Raw genomic sequence first — 21,109 nt, 5'->3', positions numbered from 1 at the left:
GAACCCCGTCACAATGTTCCTAACAAAACAGCAGGTATGTAAATTTCACAAAATCAGAACTGGAAGAATTATTGCTGTTGGATCTCGTTTATGTTGTTTTAAGTGATTTTCATGCTGCAGTATATATTCAGGACACAATATCCAAGTGATGATGCTGGATCTTTGAGGAAAAACAAGAAACCTTAGTATTCATCAGGTAGGTCTGTTCTTCGACAAAAGCATCAAGTAGCACTAACCTGGAGAAGAGGCAGCATGCAGACATTACCTGTCATGGAAATATTCAAACAGCTGAGACATAGAGCAGTGGTTCCCAACCAGTTTTTCACCTGAGAGTCACAGTGTTTTTATTCCTGATAGTCCAGTTTGATTGGGAACTGAAGTTACAACATTGTCAAACTAATCAAAGCCTTTGAAAAACCTGTTCCCCTCCTCGCCTGTGGGGGCGCTGCACCAAGAACCACTGAAGGAAATTACATAAAAACTTCTGAAAAAGACTCTAGCAAAACTTCTTTCTTCACGAAATGTAAACAAAAATGGAGTGGCATCATTTTTCACCGTTAGTAGGATTTCTGTTTTGTCTTTGGCTAAAGACCTCTCAGTAGAGGTGCACTGATTGCAGTTTTCTCACCAATCACTGATTACCGACCTTTTAAAAAGCTTCACCTGCCGATTCCGATTTTGGCCGTTACCAATTTTTTTGTCTGAAATGTTGCTCAATATAGCAAGAAAGTTGTTGAGTTGGCAACAGTGGGGTGATTATTAACTGCAAACGTGCAGACATATCTTGGTGGGCCGACGTGTAAGTCAAACCTTTCTCACCTGGTTGACTCTTAGACCTTTGCCAAGTTAGATAAGATTGGTGGATAAAATCAGCTTCACATGTAAAAATCAGCCAGTCGTTGATCTCCCAAAATGAAGGAAATCAGCACAGATAAATTGGCTGGCCAATAAATCGGTGCACCCCTTTTACATCTCTGTAGCCCTCTGACCTTATTTTAAACACTTTTTCCAATACTGAAGACAATACAACTTTGACTTTTTTTTTTTATCTCAGTTGCAGGATCTGTACCAAATGGGGGGATTGGTGCAAGTTCAAACTGGAAGTGCTTACATATGATGCATTCACCGACTGAAAGAAATTAAATGTTTTAGCTTCCAGCTGGCCCATCAACAATCAAAGACGATCAATCTAAAAATTGACGCATTCGTCTCCAAAAAATACAAAGGGAAATTTGTAGGATCCTTCTGGAAAGGTGAGATCAGTAGATCAGTAGAGGTATGCTCTACTGACGAGCATACCTCTACTGATGAGGCATAAAACAAACATCAGGATGGTTGTTTTAGGTTGTATTTCAGACAACACTGCGTGCCTTTTGAATGTAGAACCCCATTAAATCTTCTCATCTCCTCTGAGAGGATTTCAGCTGTCCTGTGACAAAAATGCCATCTTGACTGTTTTCTCTGTTTCTTCCAATGCTATAAGATTTTGTTGAATCAGTAGGTTATGTCAGAGATGAGTGTATCTCTCATGATTACCACGTTAAGCATTTAAATCTGCCTATAGTTACGTTAGCTTAGCGACCCTTCAGTACCTCAAACTATTAAATAATCTCTGTCCCTAACAGCCAATTAAATCAAGACTAGATAAATGCCAGCTGTTTCTTTACTGCCACACCAGCCGTTCCTTCTCTTCTGCTACGCTCAGACCTAGATGTTTAATTTTTTTCCCTGGCTTCAATCTGTAAACACTAGAAAGCTCCTCCTCATCTCCTTCCGCTTGACTAACATAATCAGCTGCGACAGGAGGACAGATGCTCGGTTTGCCTCTCCACTCCTGGGGGATATTCCTTTTTTCTTTTTTTTTTAACCATCTTCTCAAATCCACAGACAGGATTTGTCTGTGGGTGTTGCTTTGACGACAAGCAGTCACAAAATAGATCCACTCTGTTCCTTTCAGAAGGATTGAATCGTTCTGGGTTTGCCGTACAGGAAAAACTAAATGGTTTCCACTGTATTTGATTTTGGGAGGAATTGGTTTTCCTACATGGCTTTGTTTTCTAAAGCCCTTTGAGTTGACGCTAGTTTTGGGTGCCATCTTTGAGCTTTAGTGGATCCCTGTAGGGGCAGCTGTTTGGTGATTAAGGGGATGTAAAGCCCCACTGTTGGCTCCGTCTCTCATCTTTTGGTTAGTTCATCTCTATTCATTGGTTGTCGTTTGCAGGGCCTTTGTAAAGCCGGTTCTGAATCATGATGTAGTGTGCTGTTTGGTCTCAGAGACGCCGAAGGATTTTGATAAGTCTGTTAAGTCTGCTGCAGTTTATCATGCTCTTTTTAGCACAAGCTACTTTTGTTGTTAAATTAAACACATTTATAAACCCTCCAGCAGACTTAGCTTATTACTTGCCTCCACAATGAGGAATTCAGAAATTCCACTATATATATAAGATTTAGAACCACCTTTATACAATACTTTGACAGATCCCAATAGTATTGGATGAGTTTTACATTTATGTCCACTTTGATCAGTCATGGTTCTATAACATGTAAGAATCCCTCAACAGCAAGTCATTTCAGCGTTCAGATTAGTGGACATGAATGCCATATCTACTATCGTCTGGTAGTCGCTGCCTGGTTATCAACTTCTCTGTTCTATGTCTCTGTTAGGTGCAGTGAGAGTAAATACTGTGTTGGTGATCAGTGGAAAGGTTTGTGGATTGTTAAATTAGAGGAAAATGTGTAAACAGAGAAAATACGCTCTCCTACTGCGTAGAAACAGACTTCAGCTCTCAACAGAGCTCTGAAATTCGAAGATCCTTGAAACAGTTCATGAACAAAAGATGTATGGAAGTGTTTTCTGATCTGGAAACACTTTGAATGGATGATCTGGAGAGTCTCAGTGTTTGGGGTTTCCTCCTGGTCCAGTTATAGTTGCAACCTGATGTTGGATAAGTGGAGATGGACAGATGGAAATCAAAAAAGCGTGTTTGTGTGGGTGTGTGTGTCATTTTTCCATGGCAAGTTGAGATCCTGGATAAGCCCCCAAGAATCGTCATTGCACATTACAAATATGGGAGTTAGGAGACATTTCATTCAAGTCTTATTTTATTTTTCACAGTTAGTTCATTCTGAGTTTAGCTTTCAAATACACCAGAGATTTTTATGGTTAGTTATCTGAGGATGTAGCTATGAGAGTTTAATATTTTTAAGTCTAGTTTATTTAGATTTGTAGTCTTTAAAATGAGCCTGTTTCTAATAAAGGCCAGAGACATGACTGCATTTGTTTGATTGTAGATATTTGACTTGGCTAAGTTGAGTGACAGCAGCTCATCCTCTGCCGTCCAGACATCCTTCAAAGGCCGCGCCTTTCTTAGCTGAATACAGACAAATAATGACAGAAGCTACGGGGTAAAAAAAAAAAACTGGGCCATTTGGATAAAATCCCTGTTTTATCCACCAAATAAAACAAAATGTAGCCTAACCAACAATTAACAATGTTCACATTAAGTTGATTTTAGCGTGATAGATGGTTTCCTTTGGCAAGCCTTGCTACCTAAAAGTGATGTTATCTTTCCTGCCATGTTAGTCTTCTCTCCCAAAACCTTACATTTATTCACTCTTCCTGCTCTGCTTTATTGAACCCCCACCCAGCACCACCTCCTCCACCTTACCAAGCTATTACCAGTTTTCAGCCATTGGCTAAACTATTTCCCTCAATCATCTTTTCAGCTCAGGCTGAGTGTCATTGGCAGTAAGCTGATTAGGAACGCACGACTAAACCCAGCAGAGACTGAAAGCCCAACGTAGCGTCTTGCCTGAGTGGATGGATAAAGCCGGCGACGGAGGAGAGCAAAGGGAGGGAAAGTGAATGTGCAGACGAAGTAAAATGGGGTGGACAGGATGGGAGGCTGATTAATAGGTTGGATATCATTCTGTGTCACGGTGCATCTCTTTGGGTAATTAATCTATGGTATACATTTTAACTGCAGCTTAAAGATGGGTTAATGAGATCGGGGAGAAACTGCGGTTTGACTGCTGATGTATAAGGAAGAACTCAAGTAACACGATGTGCAGTGTTAAGAAAGACAAACCTGAATAGTAGGCAAAATGGATCCGTGTGTTTTACTGTAATGAATGCTAAGTGGCTTGTAGTATAGCCTGAAGACATCTGAGTTAATATAATAGCTACATCAGAGTCATAAGATGTATAAAGCCTTAAGATGTATAAAGGAAACAATTCCAGCTGTCAGGGAGCAAATGTGTAATTATTACCATGGTGAAATTAGACATGGACCAGTAGGATGTTCTTATTGTATGATAACCAGGAAAGGCTGCAGTTATTCATGCTGCTGCTGGAAAGATGACTTACTGATTGTTCCAGTTCTAATGATAATATTATAGAATAAGCTCTGGACTTGAACAACGGAACATTTCTGACAGAATTTTGGTTTTAAAAAAACTTAACTTTTTAAAGCTTGGCATAAGTTTAATATGTATGACAGCATGTTAGGGCTATTGTAGACAGAAAAAATGAGTAAATTTCCATCAGAAAAATGACATTTTAGCTTAATCTCAGAAAGTTTCCAGAATTTTTTTTTTTTAATTTCTGAGTTTCAAAAGTTTAAAATATTTTTTTTCCCAAGAAAATTTCTGAGATTAGTCTCAAATTTATGAGTTTTTTTTGTGATTTTTGTGCCTGAAGGTGAAAAGGTTTACAGGGTGTGAATACTTTCAAAAAGCACTGCAAATAAACACACGTTGTTGCATGCATGGCTTATTGTTCAACTGCATGTGAGCTACAATTTTCTTCTCCACATTTCAAGAAAAATTCTCTGAGTGAACCCTGTTGGATTTCCATTGAGCAGTGCTGGTTCTCCATATTTAAGTTTCAGTGTTTTGGACGTCATCTGAACCGTTTGGAACTGGACTACCCTGGACTGACCGGGTTGTACTAATGTCTCTCCACATGCTGAGATCAAGAGGTAGGAAAGACCTCAGTGAGAACACTGCTCTCTATTGTACTCTGCTGGAGGGAGTGATTTATTTGTACTCACTATGTCGCCTGCTCCACTGACCGAGAGTCACTCCCTGCTATTGTGAATGGTCGCCATGGTGATAAAAGGCTGCCAAGAAGTCTGCCACCGCAAGCCTGGCAACACTGCTGATGGCCTTTTGATCTTTGACCTCCTCAATAGACTGTGGGGAGCTGATATTAATGATTTCTGTCACACAGAAAGCAATTAGCTTCACTGTGAATAAATATTATGACAGAAAGTGGAAAACCTTTGCCAGCAGATCTGTGTTGTTGAGGACTATTGCTCCAAAGTATGGAGCAAAAGGGTTTAAACCACCCAGTAAAAGAGGGGAAGTTTTCTTGCATCATACAATATAAAGTGGCAGTAAGTTGTATTGTTTTCTTTTTCCTATTAAGCAAAAGTTTCCCTTTGAAGACACAATGTATATTCTGTGAACAGCAATAGATGTGTGTTTGTCTCATAGTTAGTGGTGGATCTTTATTGCTGGTTGGTTCTTCCGATCCAAACAGAAACAGCAAATCGGTTCCTTTTTGCCTGAGTTTTGCTACTTGACATCTTGCACCATCCTCACCCTAAAGAAGTGTGCTGCTCCTTTTCTTAACACATTCGTCACACTTAGTCTATTCTATTAATTTCTTATTGATGATAATTTGATTCAAAACTCAAAATTTTATCTTCAGACGTTTCTCCATCTATCTGACCTTCTAAGTTCTGTTTGCTTTACGTCAGCCCACACCATGACGTTTCCACCTGCAACCTTCACTTTTGGCATGTTGGTTTTGGGTTGATGTGCAGAAGCTTTCTTCTCGTAAACATGGCTGTTAGCCGTAAAGTCCAAAGAGTTTAGCTTTAGCATTATCCGACATAACTATTTTCTCCCAGTATTTCACTGGCTTCAAATCTTCTGGAGCAAGCTTCAAATGTTCTTCAGCAGACTTTTCCTTTTCCAGCAGTGGAGTCTTGTGCAGTGCAAGGATTGACTTGTTTCTAATCTCATCCATACACTGTGATCAGCTTCCCTGTCCCTGCTAAAGAAAAGGATCGTCCCAGCATGAAGCTGCTGCCACCGCCATGGTTTTTTCTGGATGTTTGAGTTTTCTGATGTTGGAGTTTAAAACTTCTAGCACAGGGGTCGGGAACCTTTTTGACTCAGAGAGCCATGAAAGCAAAATATTTGGAAATTTATTTCAGTGAGAGCCTTATAATATATTTTAAGACTGAATTCAACTAAATGTGAGCATAATAAGCCTCTGAATTTATTCTTTTAAATAATGTTGTTATAATACTCACCATTAATGCGACTTCTGGTGCTGCATGGATTTGCTGATGGCTCTGTAGTCTGGTTGGTACTTGGTAAGGTTAAGCTTCATGCAAGCGTTGAGGCTTTCATCCGTTAAACGTGATCGTAGGTTGGACTTGATGTTGTTAAGATGTGAGAATGACTGCTCACATGCATACGTAGATCCAAACATGGTGCTGCTCAGTAGCTCTTGGCACGCTTTCTTTCTGCTGTCTCCCGCCGGGTATTTTGACGCAAAGGTAGCATGGCGTGTGTCGAAGTGCCGCTTTACATTCGACCGTTTCATCGACACAATTTTGTCATTGCAAATTAGACACACCGCAGAACCTGCTCTCTCCACAAAGGCAAATTCTTCGGTCCATTCGTCCTGAAATGTACGATACTCCTCGTCTTTTTTTCTTTTCGCCATCTTCTTCGTCGAAGGGTTAGCTTTGAGCTAATGCCCGAGCAGACTGATTCAAAAGGGGGCATTTACCTGTTTACCCAGCAACAGCCAACGTAGGCTATTATCATCCAATTAAAATAATGGACTGCTCCTGCAGCCAATAGCAACCCTGAACAGGACATGAGCGGTGGAAAATCGATGGATGGATAAAAACTTGTTTTAATCCATCCAAATTAAATATTTTATGTTTTATCTGCGAGCCAGATGCAATCATCAAAAGAGCCACACCTGGCTCGCGAGCCATACGTTCCCGACCCCTGTTCTAGCATCAGGTTATTGTTTGATGAAAGTGGCCAAGTGTCTCTGTTATTGCTGTGCAGTTACAGGAAAAGTGTCATGGTTTGGGCAGCTGTGAATGAGTCGGTTTAGACTTTGAATAATCCAGTTTTCTAGGACAGATGATATCAAAATCTAGATTTTTTTACAACCATAATCCCAACCCAATTGGGAAACCCTGTTTCAATCATATAGGTAGATTAATGGGTAACAACAGCCAGTTATCCAAACCGTTTCTGACACAACTTCACCGACTCCCAAGGTGCACAGAGGGGACTAAAAATCTGTAAAAGATGAACCGACAGATTACTAAACCCATAACTCCCAGCCTGACTTTTACCGCCCTCCCAAATTTCCTTCAAATATATTAGTACGGGATTTTTTCCCCCCCTCTAAGATAATTTTTAACTTAAAATGTTAACAGTGTAAAGTTGGCTGGTCAACTTGAAACAAGGTAGTACAGATGATACTACCTTCAAGTTCTAAATAACAACTTTATTGAAAGACCGACGCAGTTCAGCTGGTGACCTTCAGGAGGCCACAAGTCAAAATGCATCATTGGTCTTTCAATAGAGTTGTGTGCATCATGTTTCAAACTCCAGTTTTGTTTTTGATCAAACCCATGGATCCATCACTTTTACTTTGTCACTTCTTTTCTTGACCTCTCTGTGACCTTTGCCTGCATTTTACAGATTTGCCTTTTTGCTTTTATTCCTCTACCAGGTTCCTATAGTCCCTCACCATTCCCCTCCTTGACAATGTCCAGCTCAGACCGCAGGGGAGTTGCTCTTGTCTAACACATGTGACCTGAATATTTCTCTCCGTAGTGAGTGGTCCACCACCTTGTCTGGGATATTATAATAAGGTTTGAGAATGAAGGGCGGTAGCGTTGGGGGTGAAGATGAAACATTCCCCGCTCTCCCGTCCCTTTACCCCGGTTACAGCAGATTAATTAAAAGCTCACTCGCACTCTCCGTCTTATCAGTGAGAGTTGAGCTCGGCACCCGGCTGGGTGGGCATTAAAGAAGGTGGGGAGCCCCCGGGAGTTATGTTAATATCAGCCAGCGTGGTGGGATTTCTACTTAGGAATTACCGCCAGTGGTAAATTCATTGCTGATTATCTCTTGGGCTGTCTAAGAAAAGATTTCCTTCTCAGAGAGACATGTCACTCAAAGTTGGGTCTGAGCTCCTTCTCATTCACACCATTTCACTGTCAGGTGCTTGGAGCCAATAGAGATGTAGAGAATGTAGGACTCTAACAAAGTTATTTGCTGGTATTACCTTGCAAATCGGCTACATTGTCCAGAGTTTCTGTAGATTATGAATGTAAAAGAATCAATTTATAACTAGCCGTAGCGCAGGCAAGGATTTGTGGCCAAGACACAAACATTTGGACCAATCAGTGTCTGAAACCAAAATCTATGTTTGGTTTTCAGTCAACATGAAGCTCAAATTGTCCACCAGAGAGCCTTGTTGAGCTGCTTGTCGTCTACGTCTTGATTTTGAAAGACTTTTATAGATGAAAGGTTGAGACTGCAGTGCCTCGCATACACCCCAAACATTTTCCTGTTTCTCACAATACAACCAAAAACTTCTGTATATTTCACTGGTACTTTATATAATAAACCAAGAGAAAGGATAGTAAGTGCAAGGAAAAGGAAAATAAATCATTAATTTCAGGAACAACAGAGCTTTTTAAAAATGTGTGTGGGTTTAATTTTTTTTATTTTATTTTTATGAATGTCTTGCTAGCAACAGTCTTCAGAAGCTAGCTAGCTAACTTAGTAGATCCTGAGTGTAACTTAACTCCAGTAAAAATGAGCGTGTTAGACATAAATATTTATATAAATAGTGCAAAATGCAGATGTGAATTGCAGACGAGGCGCATTGAGGGTGGTTTTCATTAGAAAAGCTTCAGAGGGGGAACTTCCTGATGCAGCTTTCTTAACACACTCATGTCTGATACACATTGAAGATTCATCCACCTGTCCACTGATAAAATCCAGAGTCATTTTGCCTTTCCTCTCTCCTATCAAGTTTTCTAAACCACATGTATTAGCTATTAAAGGATTTATAGCCTAAATAATAGGATGCAACTTGCTTGAATCTCAACATTTATATAATAAGACAAATTAAATTGGATTCATTTTGTTTACATGGAGCCAATTCATGGGATTCATATTTTTAGCCATTGCATTATTTTCCTCCTCTGTAAAGATTAAAAGTGTAATTCCATTTAGATTTTTTAGATTTGATGTCTTTAATCCTCCTTGTGTTGCAGATTGCAGCCGTTCATCAGCAGACAACCCAAGAAGAAGCTGGCTGTGGAGCAGGTGAGGTTCCTGTTCATTTGCTCACCTGCAAATGAACCAACATTTCATTTGCAACAACATGAGCATCAAAATGCAAGACTTGTTCTGACATCTGGATCAATGAGTGATGAGCAGGAGGAGAGATTCCATCAGGACAGAAAAGAGACGGAGAATTTTACACCACGAAGACATAATGTTCAATTTATATGTACTTCTCCTTATCAGTGTTTATTATTCAATTTATAGGAATCCAAGTTTATAACATTTAATTAATACACTCTGTTGGAAAACTTTTATTTTTCTCCTAAAATCTTTTTTTGGTTGAGAAATATGAATGGAAATGAACTGATAATGTCACAAAAATGTTATCAATTTAGTCAGAAGATGATTTCTCTTAATTAAATTAGAATAAAAACCTGACCTGATTGAGAAAAATGGATGTCATTTTTGGATTCAGCGCTCCAAAATAATCCTAATTCAGTTGAAAAACATTAGACAACTTCCAAAAGATATTTTTTTGTAACCCTTTGGAGTGAACATTTGTTAGCTTAACTAATACAATGGGAAGACCTTGAAATACAAAGAAGAACTCACTCTTTAAACCATGAAGAAAATTTGTTTTCCAAAGCTCTGATTAATATCTAATTTTTTCATGCAGGTAAATGATCTGCTGGTGGGGTTATTAAAAAAATAAAATTAGGTGCTGAAGTCATTTACTGCAATAAAGTGAAAGATGTTGGTCATATTACAACGCTACATTTAGCACATCTACTACCTCCTCCGCTGTAGTGCCACGTCTTTATTTGACCTGATTATATGAGTCACTAAAGTGGTGAAAATAATCAGCGTCTCTTCCTGATCGTTTGGTCAGACTGAAGCCCCTCCCCCACCGGCAGCGACTGCAGAGGCCCCGCCCAGTGCTGTTGTTGTCGAGAGTGGACCCGTCCTGTATGACGATGTAGACGAGGAAGAGGATGAGGAGGAGGAGACCTGTGTCAGTGCCATGGAGCTGCTGGGCGGCGACGGTCAGTTTAAACACACAGCAGGTGTTTTACCTTAGAGAGCGCTTGATGAATAAATGTAGTTAGTTGGTATTTAAATATGTTTTTGGTTTTTTTCTTGTTTATTTTAAACAAGTGGTACCATATTGTCAGTTTTCCAATGTTTTCTCATCACTAATTTTTATAACAAGTTAAGTCTGGGGAAACTGAAGCGTCTTCTCGTCAGATCTCTTTATACCACAATAAGGCTACATTCACACTGCAGGCAAATATGATGCAAATCCAGTTTTTTTGCCCATATGCGACATGAATTCTATTTATTTGACAGGAGTCAGAAAGATCCAATTCCCATCTTTTCACCCCACAAAACGATTCTGTGCCACTTCCATATGTGGTACTAAGTTGTAGACGCTTTTAAATTTTTCAAAGCGATATTAATGATAATTTTGATCAATATTTTTTTATATTTATGTAAATACAGAGGAAAACAATGGCTGACATTAGAATTCAGAACGTATAAAAGAAGTCTGTCTTATTAGTTGTGCTTTATTTTTATTTGCTTCTTTTGTTTTATGATCTTGTGATGATACTCTCCACTCTCCTTGCTGAATAAACTTTAAAATTCATCCATAAACTTCTCCATCCATCATTACTTCTGTAAACTGTATTACTTATGTGTGACATCTATGTTCTTCTTCGGGTCACTTTGGGATCCTGAACCGTTTACACAGAAGTCTGATTGCGGTCTCATTTAATTAATAATATGAACAACCACGTAAAAAAAAAATTAAATTTCAGCAAAAAATCAGAGTTGAGCAATGAGACCTGCTGTGTGAATGTAACAGATATGTCATTTAAATGCCTTTAACAAGACAAATGGGTCCAATGCATACATTTAGAGTTTGAGATTCCAGTTAATAAAATGTAACCTAAGACAGTCCAGCTCATTGCATTGAGTCACCGCAGCAGTTCCTCATATTGAGAAAGCATGCTGTGAAAGTGGAAAGGAAGAATTCCCTTTCAACAGGAGGAAACCTCCAGCAGGAATCAGATTCAGGACCACATGTGGAAGTGACTCAAACCTGACTCAAAACAATCGGATCTGAACCAGAGGGAAGATAAACTCAACCCTGAGTCACTCACTACATGGTCATTCCCTTTCCCCCCTCTGTCTCTCCCTCCTTCCAGGTTATGGATGTGACGGGGATTATGATGATGGGTACTAGCCGCATTGTCCACCTGGCTCATCATTCCCAGCCGGCCTTGGAATCCGAAGTTGGAGCCGACCTTCACTAACAGGGACCCATAACGAGCTGCTAAGGATTGGGCACAGGAGCAGAAGTTTACAGAACGCCATGCTGCTTTGCTCCAATCGGGCTGAAGTTGGTTGACCTGGTGGTCGGATGCTGGCGGAGCGTGGTTATAATGCTGCTCTTTGAACGGCCCACTGGATCGTTTGCAGGTTGGACTTATTGGGGTTTTTTAACCTGTAGAAACAACCTTTTAGGAAGATCCTCCTCCAGTGAGAAAGAAGCTGAGGCTGTTCTGGACTTGTTGCTCCTGTACTACATCCCTCCTGAGACCTTCCATCCAGATCTGTGATGGTTTTGTTTTGTGATTAGTTGTTCTCATTACCTTTTGGATGGAAGTTGAAACGGTCTCTTAGGTTGAATACAATGTTCTCCAGGACCATCAAGGCACAGATATGAGAAAGTTTACGATTTTGTTTTCTAATTATTTGGCAATGGCCTTCCCCTGTTTACTTTCTGCTGAAGCTGTACCATAACATCTTTATATGGAAGTAACATCTGATTTAGGTTTTATGTTGCTTCCAATATCATTTGGAGGGCTCAGAAAGCTTTCAAATTAGAAGTTGGAAATACATTTTTGTTAATATATTTTGCATTATGGAGTTTTGTCAGGGTTGAGATCTCTTTTTTGAATGATTGCGTGTTAAGGTGAGGATTATTTTTGCTGTATTGACAGAGCAGTATTCTTAAAGTGATGACTGTGATTATGTATCTATGTAGTACATTAAAGACATCACTAACTGGGAAAAGAAGTGTTTGGGATCCGTGCCTTTCTTCAAACCACTATAACATCTCAGGGAGATGCTGGAGGAGATCGATCTTTTCACAATTATCTGTCTCATGGCATACTGTCACAACATGGTGATCGTTTTAACAAATATTTAAAAAATGTTTTATTGCAAAGCTACTTACTATAGTTTTCAATCATCTGACTCAGCTAAAGAAAATCCATATTTTGTCAAGTTGTGGTTCAACATGCTTAGTTACAATGACATAAAGTTAAATACCCATGGTTCACATTAACTGGGCTGGACTTTCATGCTATAAGCAGAACTAAAAGACTAGATATTCAACCCAACCATACAAGAACAAAGACCAGAATAGGGGGGAAAAGAACAAACATCTTTTCTCAGTGAGTTCCACTCAAATTAACTGTTCTAAACATTCAAGCACTTTTTTTTAAATCTGGGAAACAGAACATTACCAAACTGTGCAGGAAATTAAATATACAAATCTATTTGTCTCAGTCATTAATTCCTACCCAGAATATCCTCCTCAATTCCAGTCAAAGCCAGAATTCACTGGAATTGCTGAAGTGGCTCCTGAAAAAAGCCGACAGTTCCTCCTGAAGAGACTCTGTTTGGGAGGAGGAATAAATAAAATGTAGCAATTTCCTTTCCTACTCCTGTTTGGAAACCTGAGAATGTTTTGTCTGTGCAGTTGGGATAATTTGTTTAACGCTGTTGATTATCATCCACAAATGTTGGTCCAAAATAGCAGCAAACAACTGGAAAAGTGACCCAAACCTCAAACTCTTTGTTCCATTCCTTAGCTCAAGCGGAGGGCTCCCAGAGATCCTGGGACTTTTCCTCCGTCTCTTGTGTTTGTTTCAGATCAACCTGCTGTTCCTTCCCCTGCCGCCAGAGGGCAGTGGATGAATCATTCACACTGAGGATTTGCTGTTGACTGTGCTTTGTCATCAGAACATCTAAAACATTTAGTTTTAATATGCTGACATTACTTTTCTCATGGCATACTCTTAAAAACATAACATTAACTTGATCATGTAAATAAACAGTCAGTGCTTTTATTGTTTCCACATCCTCAAACCATTACCTGCCTCATGTTGTTCAGTTCAACACCACCCAGATGGAGGAAGGAGGTGGAGTTGAAAGCAGCTCTGCTCTCCAGTGGAGCAGGAAAAACAGAAACGGGAGGCGCGGCCCGCAGCAGCTCTTCCCTCTGACCTCCGTTTTTTCTCCTTCATCTCAGATTCCTTTTCTCCTGTAACTGAGACAAAGACACGGAGGTGTAGTTAAAGAACACGTCTGATTATAATCAGACACGTCGTTTTATCTTTTATTTCTTTACATTGACCTTTTTGTAATAGTTTTGGGTGTTTCTAATTGATTTCAGTTCCTGTTTAAATTTTCACAGAAAGAACAAAAAGCAAGTTATATAAAAAAATGTATTTATACTTTATCTTTTTCTTCCATACTAATTCAGATCTAGAAAATATTTGTAATTGGACTCCACACTTTTCAAAACTACAAGCAAAACAAACTTTGGAAGACTTCTAGAAAATTCCGTTTTTCCTCCAAAGGTAATGGTGGTCATTATGGCCAAACGGTTTCATCAGACCACAGAACATCTCTCCAAAAATAAAGATCTTCATCGCTGCATCTGCAAACTGGCTTTTTATGTTTCTTTTGAAGTAAAGGCTTCTTTCTCGCTGAGCGGCCTTTCAGCCCACGTGGGTCCAGGACAGTTTGACTGTGGATAATGAATCTGTCTTACCAGCTTCAGCAGCATTTCCACAAGATGTTTGCTTTTCTGTGGTCTATGTACTCATTTTGGACAAAAACCCATTTTCTAAGACACCGGACCTCTCAAGTGACAAATCAGAGGTTTTCTTCTGAATTTGAAGAAAGTTACAAAAAGTAATTTAGGAATGTTATTGCTAAGCTTTCTGACATTTAACAAATAGGAATTATTCTGTTAATTGTGACTGGCCAAAAACAAGAGAAGTTCTGATTTAACTTCAGATAGAAAGAAATGAGTTTGTCTCTTGTGATTCTGTGAATGTAAACTTCTGGTTTCAACTGTATCTTCTGAAAGAAGAAAAAACAAAGTTTGGTGTAATATTTGTGAGAATGTGTGTGTTCCGTAGCTACGTCTCCTCTGTACAAGGACTTATAAGTCCAGTTTACAGTCCACACAGGATGGACACTCTGTAGGCGACTGGAGGTCAACCAGCAAAGTGAGTTCCTAATGAAACAGATTGTTGCCTACATAAGCACACACATACACAAAAACATAAATCCAAAAATAAAAAAAAGACTTTAGCTTTCTAAAAATATAGCAGAGCTTCTCCTCAACTAGTCCTAATCTCTTACCTTTTAAAATCGCGGTGATCCGGCATCAGTCTGATCTGTTGGTGCTGGATTCCTTCTTCTCTACTAATGTGCATTTTCTTATTTTTTTCACCTATTTTTTTTATTCTTCTTTAGCGGTCTATCATCTCATAACTCCTAACATAATTCCTACCTCTCCTGTTTGGCTTCTTGATGGGCTTAAAATCGACAGTGTTGTTAGGAAATACCAATTTCCAGTCTGAGACCTTGGTCTTAAATAAACATTAAAATTGGTTACATGAGCATTGTAAAAATTCATGGATGATGTCTTCATAACAACTCAGTTTTCAAGGAAGACAGATTGTGTAAATATCCTGGATATTATTTAGAATTGTCCAAATTGTAATAAAAAGAGACAACTGGCAAGTTCATTAAATACATACTGACAAGCATTAATTACACAGAAAATGTAAGAAAATATTTAATTAGATAAAAAAATAACATGCAAATGAACACAGATATAAGAAAATGAATAAACTAAAGAGAAATGAAATGTAGACAATGAAACGAGTATAAGAATACAGAAGGCTTACCTATAATGGAAACATTCAACGTGTAAAATGTCATTATTTCAACTTTTACATTTTTGTATTTAATTTATTTTTATTGCGCATTTATTCTGTATAAACTTTCATCACAAAAAAACACAGATGAATTTAGTTTTAAACATGATATGCTTGTAACTATACGAAGCAATAAAATATGGTGAAGCAGAATCTTTGGCGAAAACACTAGCGGCGTTGATAAAGGTTTATTTTTGGTTTCCAAGGTAACCCGGTAACCCCGCTCACTCCAACCAATGTTTGAACTGAAGTTACATTGTCCAATCAGGAACCGTTTACAATTTAAGTGAAACCCTTCTCATCCAATGGCGTGTAGCAACCGTTAAGCAAGGTTCCCACCCACCTCCTAGGTTTATAATCCTCTGCGTGGAGTAGCGCACCAACTTTGTCTGTTCGTGAAGGGTCACAAAGTCTTTATTTCGACAAAATGAGGGAAATTGTTCATCTTCAAGCTGGCCAGTGCGGGAACCAGATTGGAGCCAAGGTTAGAAAGTATTCATGCTTGAAACTTCGGCCTAAATTCGTTGGGATACCGACTGAAAAATTACTTAGTTTGTCTGCGCTGCTATATAACCCAACAGCTTGCTCAGCAGGAACAAAGCTAGCGTAGCTGTTAGCTGAAATGCTATCCATTACTGTTGGCTTGCGTTGTTTTCAGTAAATCTCTCTGCTCTATTAGTTAGTTTAATATTTTTCTTCTCTTTTCGGTTGTAGTTTTGGGAGGTGATAAGCGACGAACACGGTATTGACCCAACCGGGGCATACCACGGGGACAGCGACCTTCAGTTGGATCGTATCAACGTGTATTACAACGAGGCGTCAGGTTGGTTCATAGTTTGCTTCATAGTTGTGTACTATTACTTCAGTGGAGGTCCAAGTAATTCAATATCTCAAAGAAACATTTTAGTACCACGACCGTCCACCAGAGGGCCTGGCCTTTACGTCACCGGATTTCAATTCAATGGTTACTAGTTAGCTGTTGCTAACGGTTAGTTGTTGGCGACAGATAACCGGTTGCTGCAACTTTTCTCCCACATGTTGCGCACACTGGCTTTTATAATTAGAGAAAATAAGTTATTATTGCAGTTAATGGAGAAAATGATTTTCTTTCTATTTTTTTATACTTTAGTCCAATTTACTTTTGTCTCGTGTAGGTGGAAAGTATGTCCCTCGTGCTGTTCTGGTGGACTTGGAGCCGGGCACTATGGACTCGGTGAGGTCTGGTCCTTTTGGACAGGTGTTTAGGCCTGACAACTTTGTTTTTGGTGAGTGTATTGCTTTAACAAATTTACATTTTATTTACATAGAGCAGCCACACAAAACTGGAAGATTGTCTATTTTTTGTATTTAACAAATCCACAGAGAAATGCGAGCCTTAATGTTAAATATGATGCAGGTGAACTGAAACAAGCTGATATTATTTCTGTTTTGAATGAGGCTGAAAAGGAAAATAATCCTTTAAACTCACTAATAGATCTAATGTTGACCAGGAAGGGAAGGAAACATGAAGCAGTCTGAAGGGAAAGGATTCAATTTAGTTCAGGTTTAAGAAATCTGGATTGAAGATTAAATCAAAAAACTAGTCAAATCTTTACAGTGAACTTTGACGACTAAGTCATGATGGTCCTAATACAAGTAAGTGTTTATTCTCTACTTGGGTCTGTTCCAGGTCAGAGCGGTGCTGGTAATAACTGGGCTAAGGGCCACTACACTGAAGGAGCGGAGCTGGTGGACTCGGTGCTGGATGTGGTGAGGAAGGAGGCGGAGAGCTGCGACTGCCTGCAGGGCTTTCAGCTCACCCACTCCCTGGGAGGAGGCACCGGCTCCGGCATGGGCACGCTCCTCATCAGCAAGATCCGGGAGGAGTACCCGGACCGCATCATGAACACGTTCAGCGTGGTGCCGTCGCCCAAGGTTTACATCCAGCATTCAAATCAGTTCAGATAAGGTGCTCTGCCTCATTGCTGCTTCCTCTGGGTCCTTAACTAGGCTCCATTGTTCTCTGTAACCCCGCCCCCTCCTGACAGGTGTCAGACACCGTGGTGGAGCCCTATAACGCCACCCTGTCTGTCCACCAGCTGGTGGAGAACACTGATGAGACCTACTGCATTGACAACGAGGCGCTGTACGACATCTGCTTCCGTACGTTGAAGCTCACCACGCCCACCTACGGTGATCTGAACCACCTGGTGTCGGCCACAATGAGCGGCGTCACCACCTGCCTGCGCTTCCCCGGTCAGCTGAACGCAGACCTGAGGAAGCTGGCCGTCAACATGGTGCCGTTTCCCAGACTGCACTTCTTCATGCCGGGCTTCGCCCCGCTGACGAGCCGAGGCAGCCAGCAGTACCGGTGAAGATGCTCTGTCCAGCCTTAGATTAGGACCAACCCCACTGTTTTACAAACTTCCTTTTAACTGAAGGTCTCTCTTCCAGGGCCCTGACAGTCCCTGAACTCACCATGCAGATGTTCGACGCCAAGAACATGATGGCGGCGTGTGACCCGCGCCACGGCCGCTACCTGACGGTGGCGGCCATCTTCCGGGGCCGCATGTCCATGAAGGAGGTGGACGAGCAGATGCTGAACGTTCAGAACAAGAACAGCAGCTACTTCGTCGAGTGGATCCCCAACAACGTGAAGACGGCCGTCTGCGACATCCCGCCACGCGGCCTCAAGATGGCCGCCACCTTCATCGGAAACAGCACGGCCATCCAGGAGCTGTTCAAGCGCATCTCGGAGCAGTTCACCGCCATGTTCCGCCGCAAGGCCTTCCTGCACTGGTGAGTCCAATGCAGCGATTTATAGCGGCGTGCTGTACATCACACAGACACTGACGTTGTGTCGTCGCAGGTACACCGGCGAGGGCATGGACGAGATGGAGTTCACCGAGGCAGAGAGCAACATGAACGACCTGGTGTCAGAATACCAGCAGTACCAGGAGGCCACCGCAGAGGAGGAGGGAGAGTTTGAAGAGGAGGGAGAAGAAGACCTGGCCTAAGCAGCCGCCATGTTGCTTTTCCTCCTGATCTGCAGTTACAGTCAGGAAGCATTTAGGTCAAAACACTGAAGTTGTGCTAAACAGCAGCAGCTTTACTGCTTCTGAGATTGAAGGATTTTCTCAGGCTCAGCTTGAAACATGTTAGATTTTACATTAGAGCTATATCTGGAATATACATATTTTAAATGTGTAAAACTGATACTACTTGTGATGTTAAAGTGTAACTAACCCTGTTAGAAAGCATTAAAGCAGGCAGAGCCAAAAGACTCAGCCAAGGCTGAGCGGTAAGCCTGTTATATTAACATAGTTTGCTGGATGATAAATTGTCCCAGAAGTTATTGCGATAAACAATTATGTTCTTGTGTTCAGACCGTTTTCAAGTAATATCACAGTCATACTAATAATGTAAGAACACATCCTCAAATTTCATTAAACTTTAATTACTAAAGAATATTTAACACTGGAACTGGAAGACATTTTAAATATTCAAAATAAATAAAACAACCAAAACTTCAAATGAAATGAATACTGAAGTTTCTGTAAACAAAATTACCCTTAAATAAAACAGGCTAGTTGAGACCAGACTGAAGACTTTAGTAGAAAGAGACACGAGAAAAACAATCGATGTAAATGGAAATGATTGAACGTGTTTTAATTTATCATGACGAATTGATTTATTTGGACAGGCTTGGTGAGCGGCGCTGTGGTCAGGATGACAGAAGCACTGTTGACTTATCCAGTTTCTTGCCTATTTATTGTTTTGTTTGTTGCTTTTCCCTTCAACTCCTTAAAATTAGACAAATGTTTGGAGTTTTGTGTTTCACCATTCAACTGAAGGAGACCCGAGCACTGAGACTGTTTTACTAAACAAATTTACATGATTTATTGAAAAACAGATAGAACCCTAAATAACCATTTTAAACAATTAAGACAAGAAAGTTGATTTGGGGTTAGTTACACTTTAAACCTTTGAGTTCTCTGCCTGTGAGCTGATTGGTTTTTGCGTTGCCAGTGGGACTGTGTAGAACGGTTCCATTAGAAGTCAGACCCAACTCATGTTCACTGTTCATAGAACTTTCCTCCAAGCTGCTGGTTACTTCCTGTTACACTGACAAGTTCTACATAGTTACTAAGTTTAGTCATTTTCTCTGGAAAACATATTTAGTTCACTGATTGCACTACAACACTGGAAATGACCATCAGTCTCTCTGTTACTTTTCTGCTTTTGTTCATAGATTTTAAATAAAACACTTTAAACTTGGTGCTGAAGTGTGGATCATTATTTTTGTCACTTATAGAAGCATAACAATTTTTTCCACATTCTCAAGGGTTCTGGTGCCGTCAGTGTTTGCAGTCCCACAGAGTTCAGTCTGTTAGCCTTCAGCTGGTGATTTGCTTTTAGACCAGCAGTGCTGTCAGTTTGTAGATGTCGTATAATGATAAAAAAAAATTGCCAGTCAAATGAACTGGAAATCTTGCCAGTTCATTTGACTGGCAAAACTGACTCTGAACTTGACATTGTAGTGAACTGATTTTTTTATATTTTTATTTTATTTATTAAGCATTCATGAGAGATTTTTAAATCTGTAATGAATGTTTGTACTTTTGAAAATGGACTTGAATGGATTGAAAACTCAAGTCTGAGAAAATGCAGGAACTTCGCCTTTTAACAGTAAACAAAAGGCGTGTCTGTAGAAACACTACAGAGCCTGACTAGCATGTTTGTTTTCTGCATGCAGACAGTAAACATAAAGCTGGAGACTCCAGGTTGATGGTGTCAGAATCACCTTTTAAAAAAGAGGAAAACACGAGTCTGTTGACAAATCTAAAGACTCAAAACTATTTTCTGTTGCAGTTAATTACAGCAGCTTAATGTTTGGTGACCAAATGAACTGAAGATTGGATGTTGAACATAAATATGAATTATTAAACATAACAAACGGAACTAAATTCTATCTTTAAATGAATCTGATCTGTGGCTTGTTAATAGAAGTTGACAATCAGTTGGAAAAACAACCAACCAACCAAAGTTATGAAAGGGAGGAAAATACAGGCACATGACGTTCAAGAGGGAATTAATACGACGGCCAGGATCCCACTGAGCATGCTCTGTAGGGTGCAGGTATCCAGGAAGGAACTGCTGAAATATTAATACTTCTTGTAGCTTTCTGTTCTGATCAAATCATCTGGGTATGTTTCACCAACTGCTTCTTGATCCAAAAATATCTGAATAATGCAAATCGCTATAATGCTTCTGCAGCACCACCATTTAAATGAAAGGGAAACATGAGGTCGTGATCTTCTGAATGGAAACTTCAGAGTACTTGACGAGGATCCTTCTGTGTGAATCAGCTCCATTTACTGCGAGAAAAGTGAATCAGTGATGATAACAGGTGTAGCTTTGAAAGATTCAGAAAACTAGAGTTTCTGAGTGAGTGAATGAATAAAGTACAGAAAAGATTATACCAATTTACTGGACAGGTTTTACCTGATATAACATTTAGGATGATGCACAAAATGACTACTTCCCTCCATGTTTATCAGCCTTTTCAAAACAAACTGTTTTATGTATGTAGCCCTGATTACTCTGATAGCCTTTAGCTTGCTTATAAGCTGCTAACAAACACAGGAATAGAAGTTGCTGATGGCCAAACGAAGCTCCGTGCAGCTTGTGTTGAATAAAGTTCATTATTCGACGCTTTTCAACGCTGTTCTCTTTACTGACACCTGGTGGCCAAA

General features: G+C 40.0%; 3 protein-coding genes across 3 annotated transcripts in view; all 3 read left to right on the top strand.

The window, feature by feature from the left end:
• The window catches only part of brf1a (BRF1 general transcription factor IIIB subunit a), a 78,712-nt gene extending 66,283 nt beyond the window's left edge, over positions 1-12,429 (top strand). The window contains exons 17-19 of the mRNA XM_032546500.1: positions 9,336-9,387; positions 10,238-10,391; positions 11,556-12,429. Of these exons, the coding sequence (XP_032402391.1) occupies positions 9,336-9,387; positions 10,238-10,391; positions 11,556-11,593 (244 nt within the window). The 3' untranslated portion in view covers positions 11,594-12,429. The remainder of the gene's footprint in view (positions 1-9,335; positions 9,388-10,237; positions 10,392-11,555) is intronic.
• LOC116708618 (MAP/microtubule affinity-regulating kinase 3-like) overlaps positions 1-21,109 on the top strand; it is a gene marked incomplete at its 5' end in the record, with an annotated part of 485,947 nt that overhangs the window by 191,975 nt on the left and 272,863 nt on the right. The window lies entirely within an intron of this gene.
• On the top strand, positions 15,705-19,632 carry LOC116708605 (tubulin beta-1 chain-like). The gene is made up of 7 exons (XM_032546521.1): positions 15,705-15,858; positions 16,089-16,197; positions 16,529-16,639; positions 17,044-17,288; positions 17,402-17,724; positions 17,808-18,152; positions 18,223-19,632. The coding sequence occupies exons 1-7, from the start codon at positions 15,802-15,804 to the stop codon at positions 18,368-18,370; spliced, it is 1,338 nt and encodes a 445-aa protein (XP_032402412.1). The 5' UTR covers positions 15,705-15,801; the 3' UTR covers positions 18,371-19,632.

Source organism: Xiphophorus hellerii, chromosome 19, assembly GCF_003331165.1.
Source record: "Xiphophorus hellerii strain 12219 chromosome 19, Xiphophorus_hellerii-4.1, whole genome shotgun sequence".
Taxonomy (NCBI): Eukaryota; Metazoa; Chordata; class Actinopteri; order Cyprinodontiformes; family Poeciliidae; genus Xiphophorus; species Xiphophorus hellerii.
This window is presented reverse-complemented; position numbering and strand designations above follow the sequence as displayed.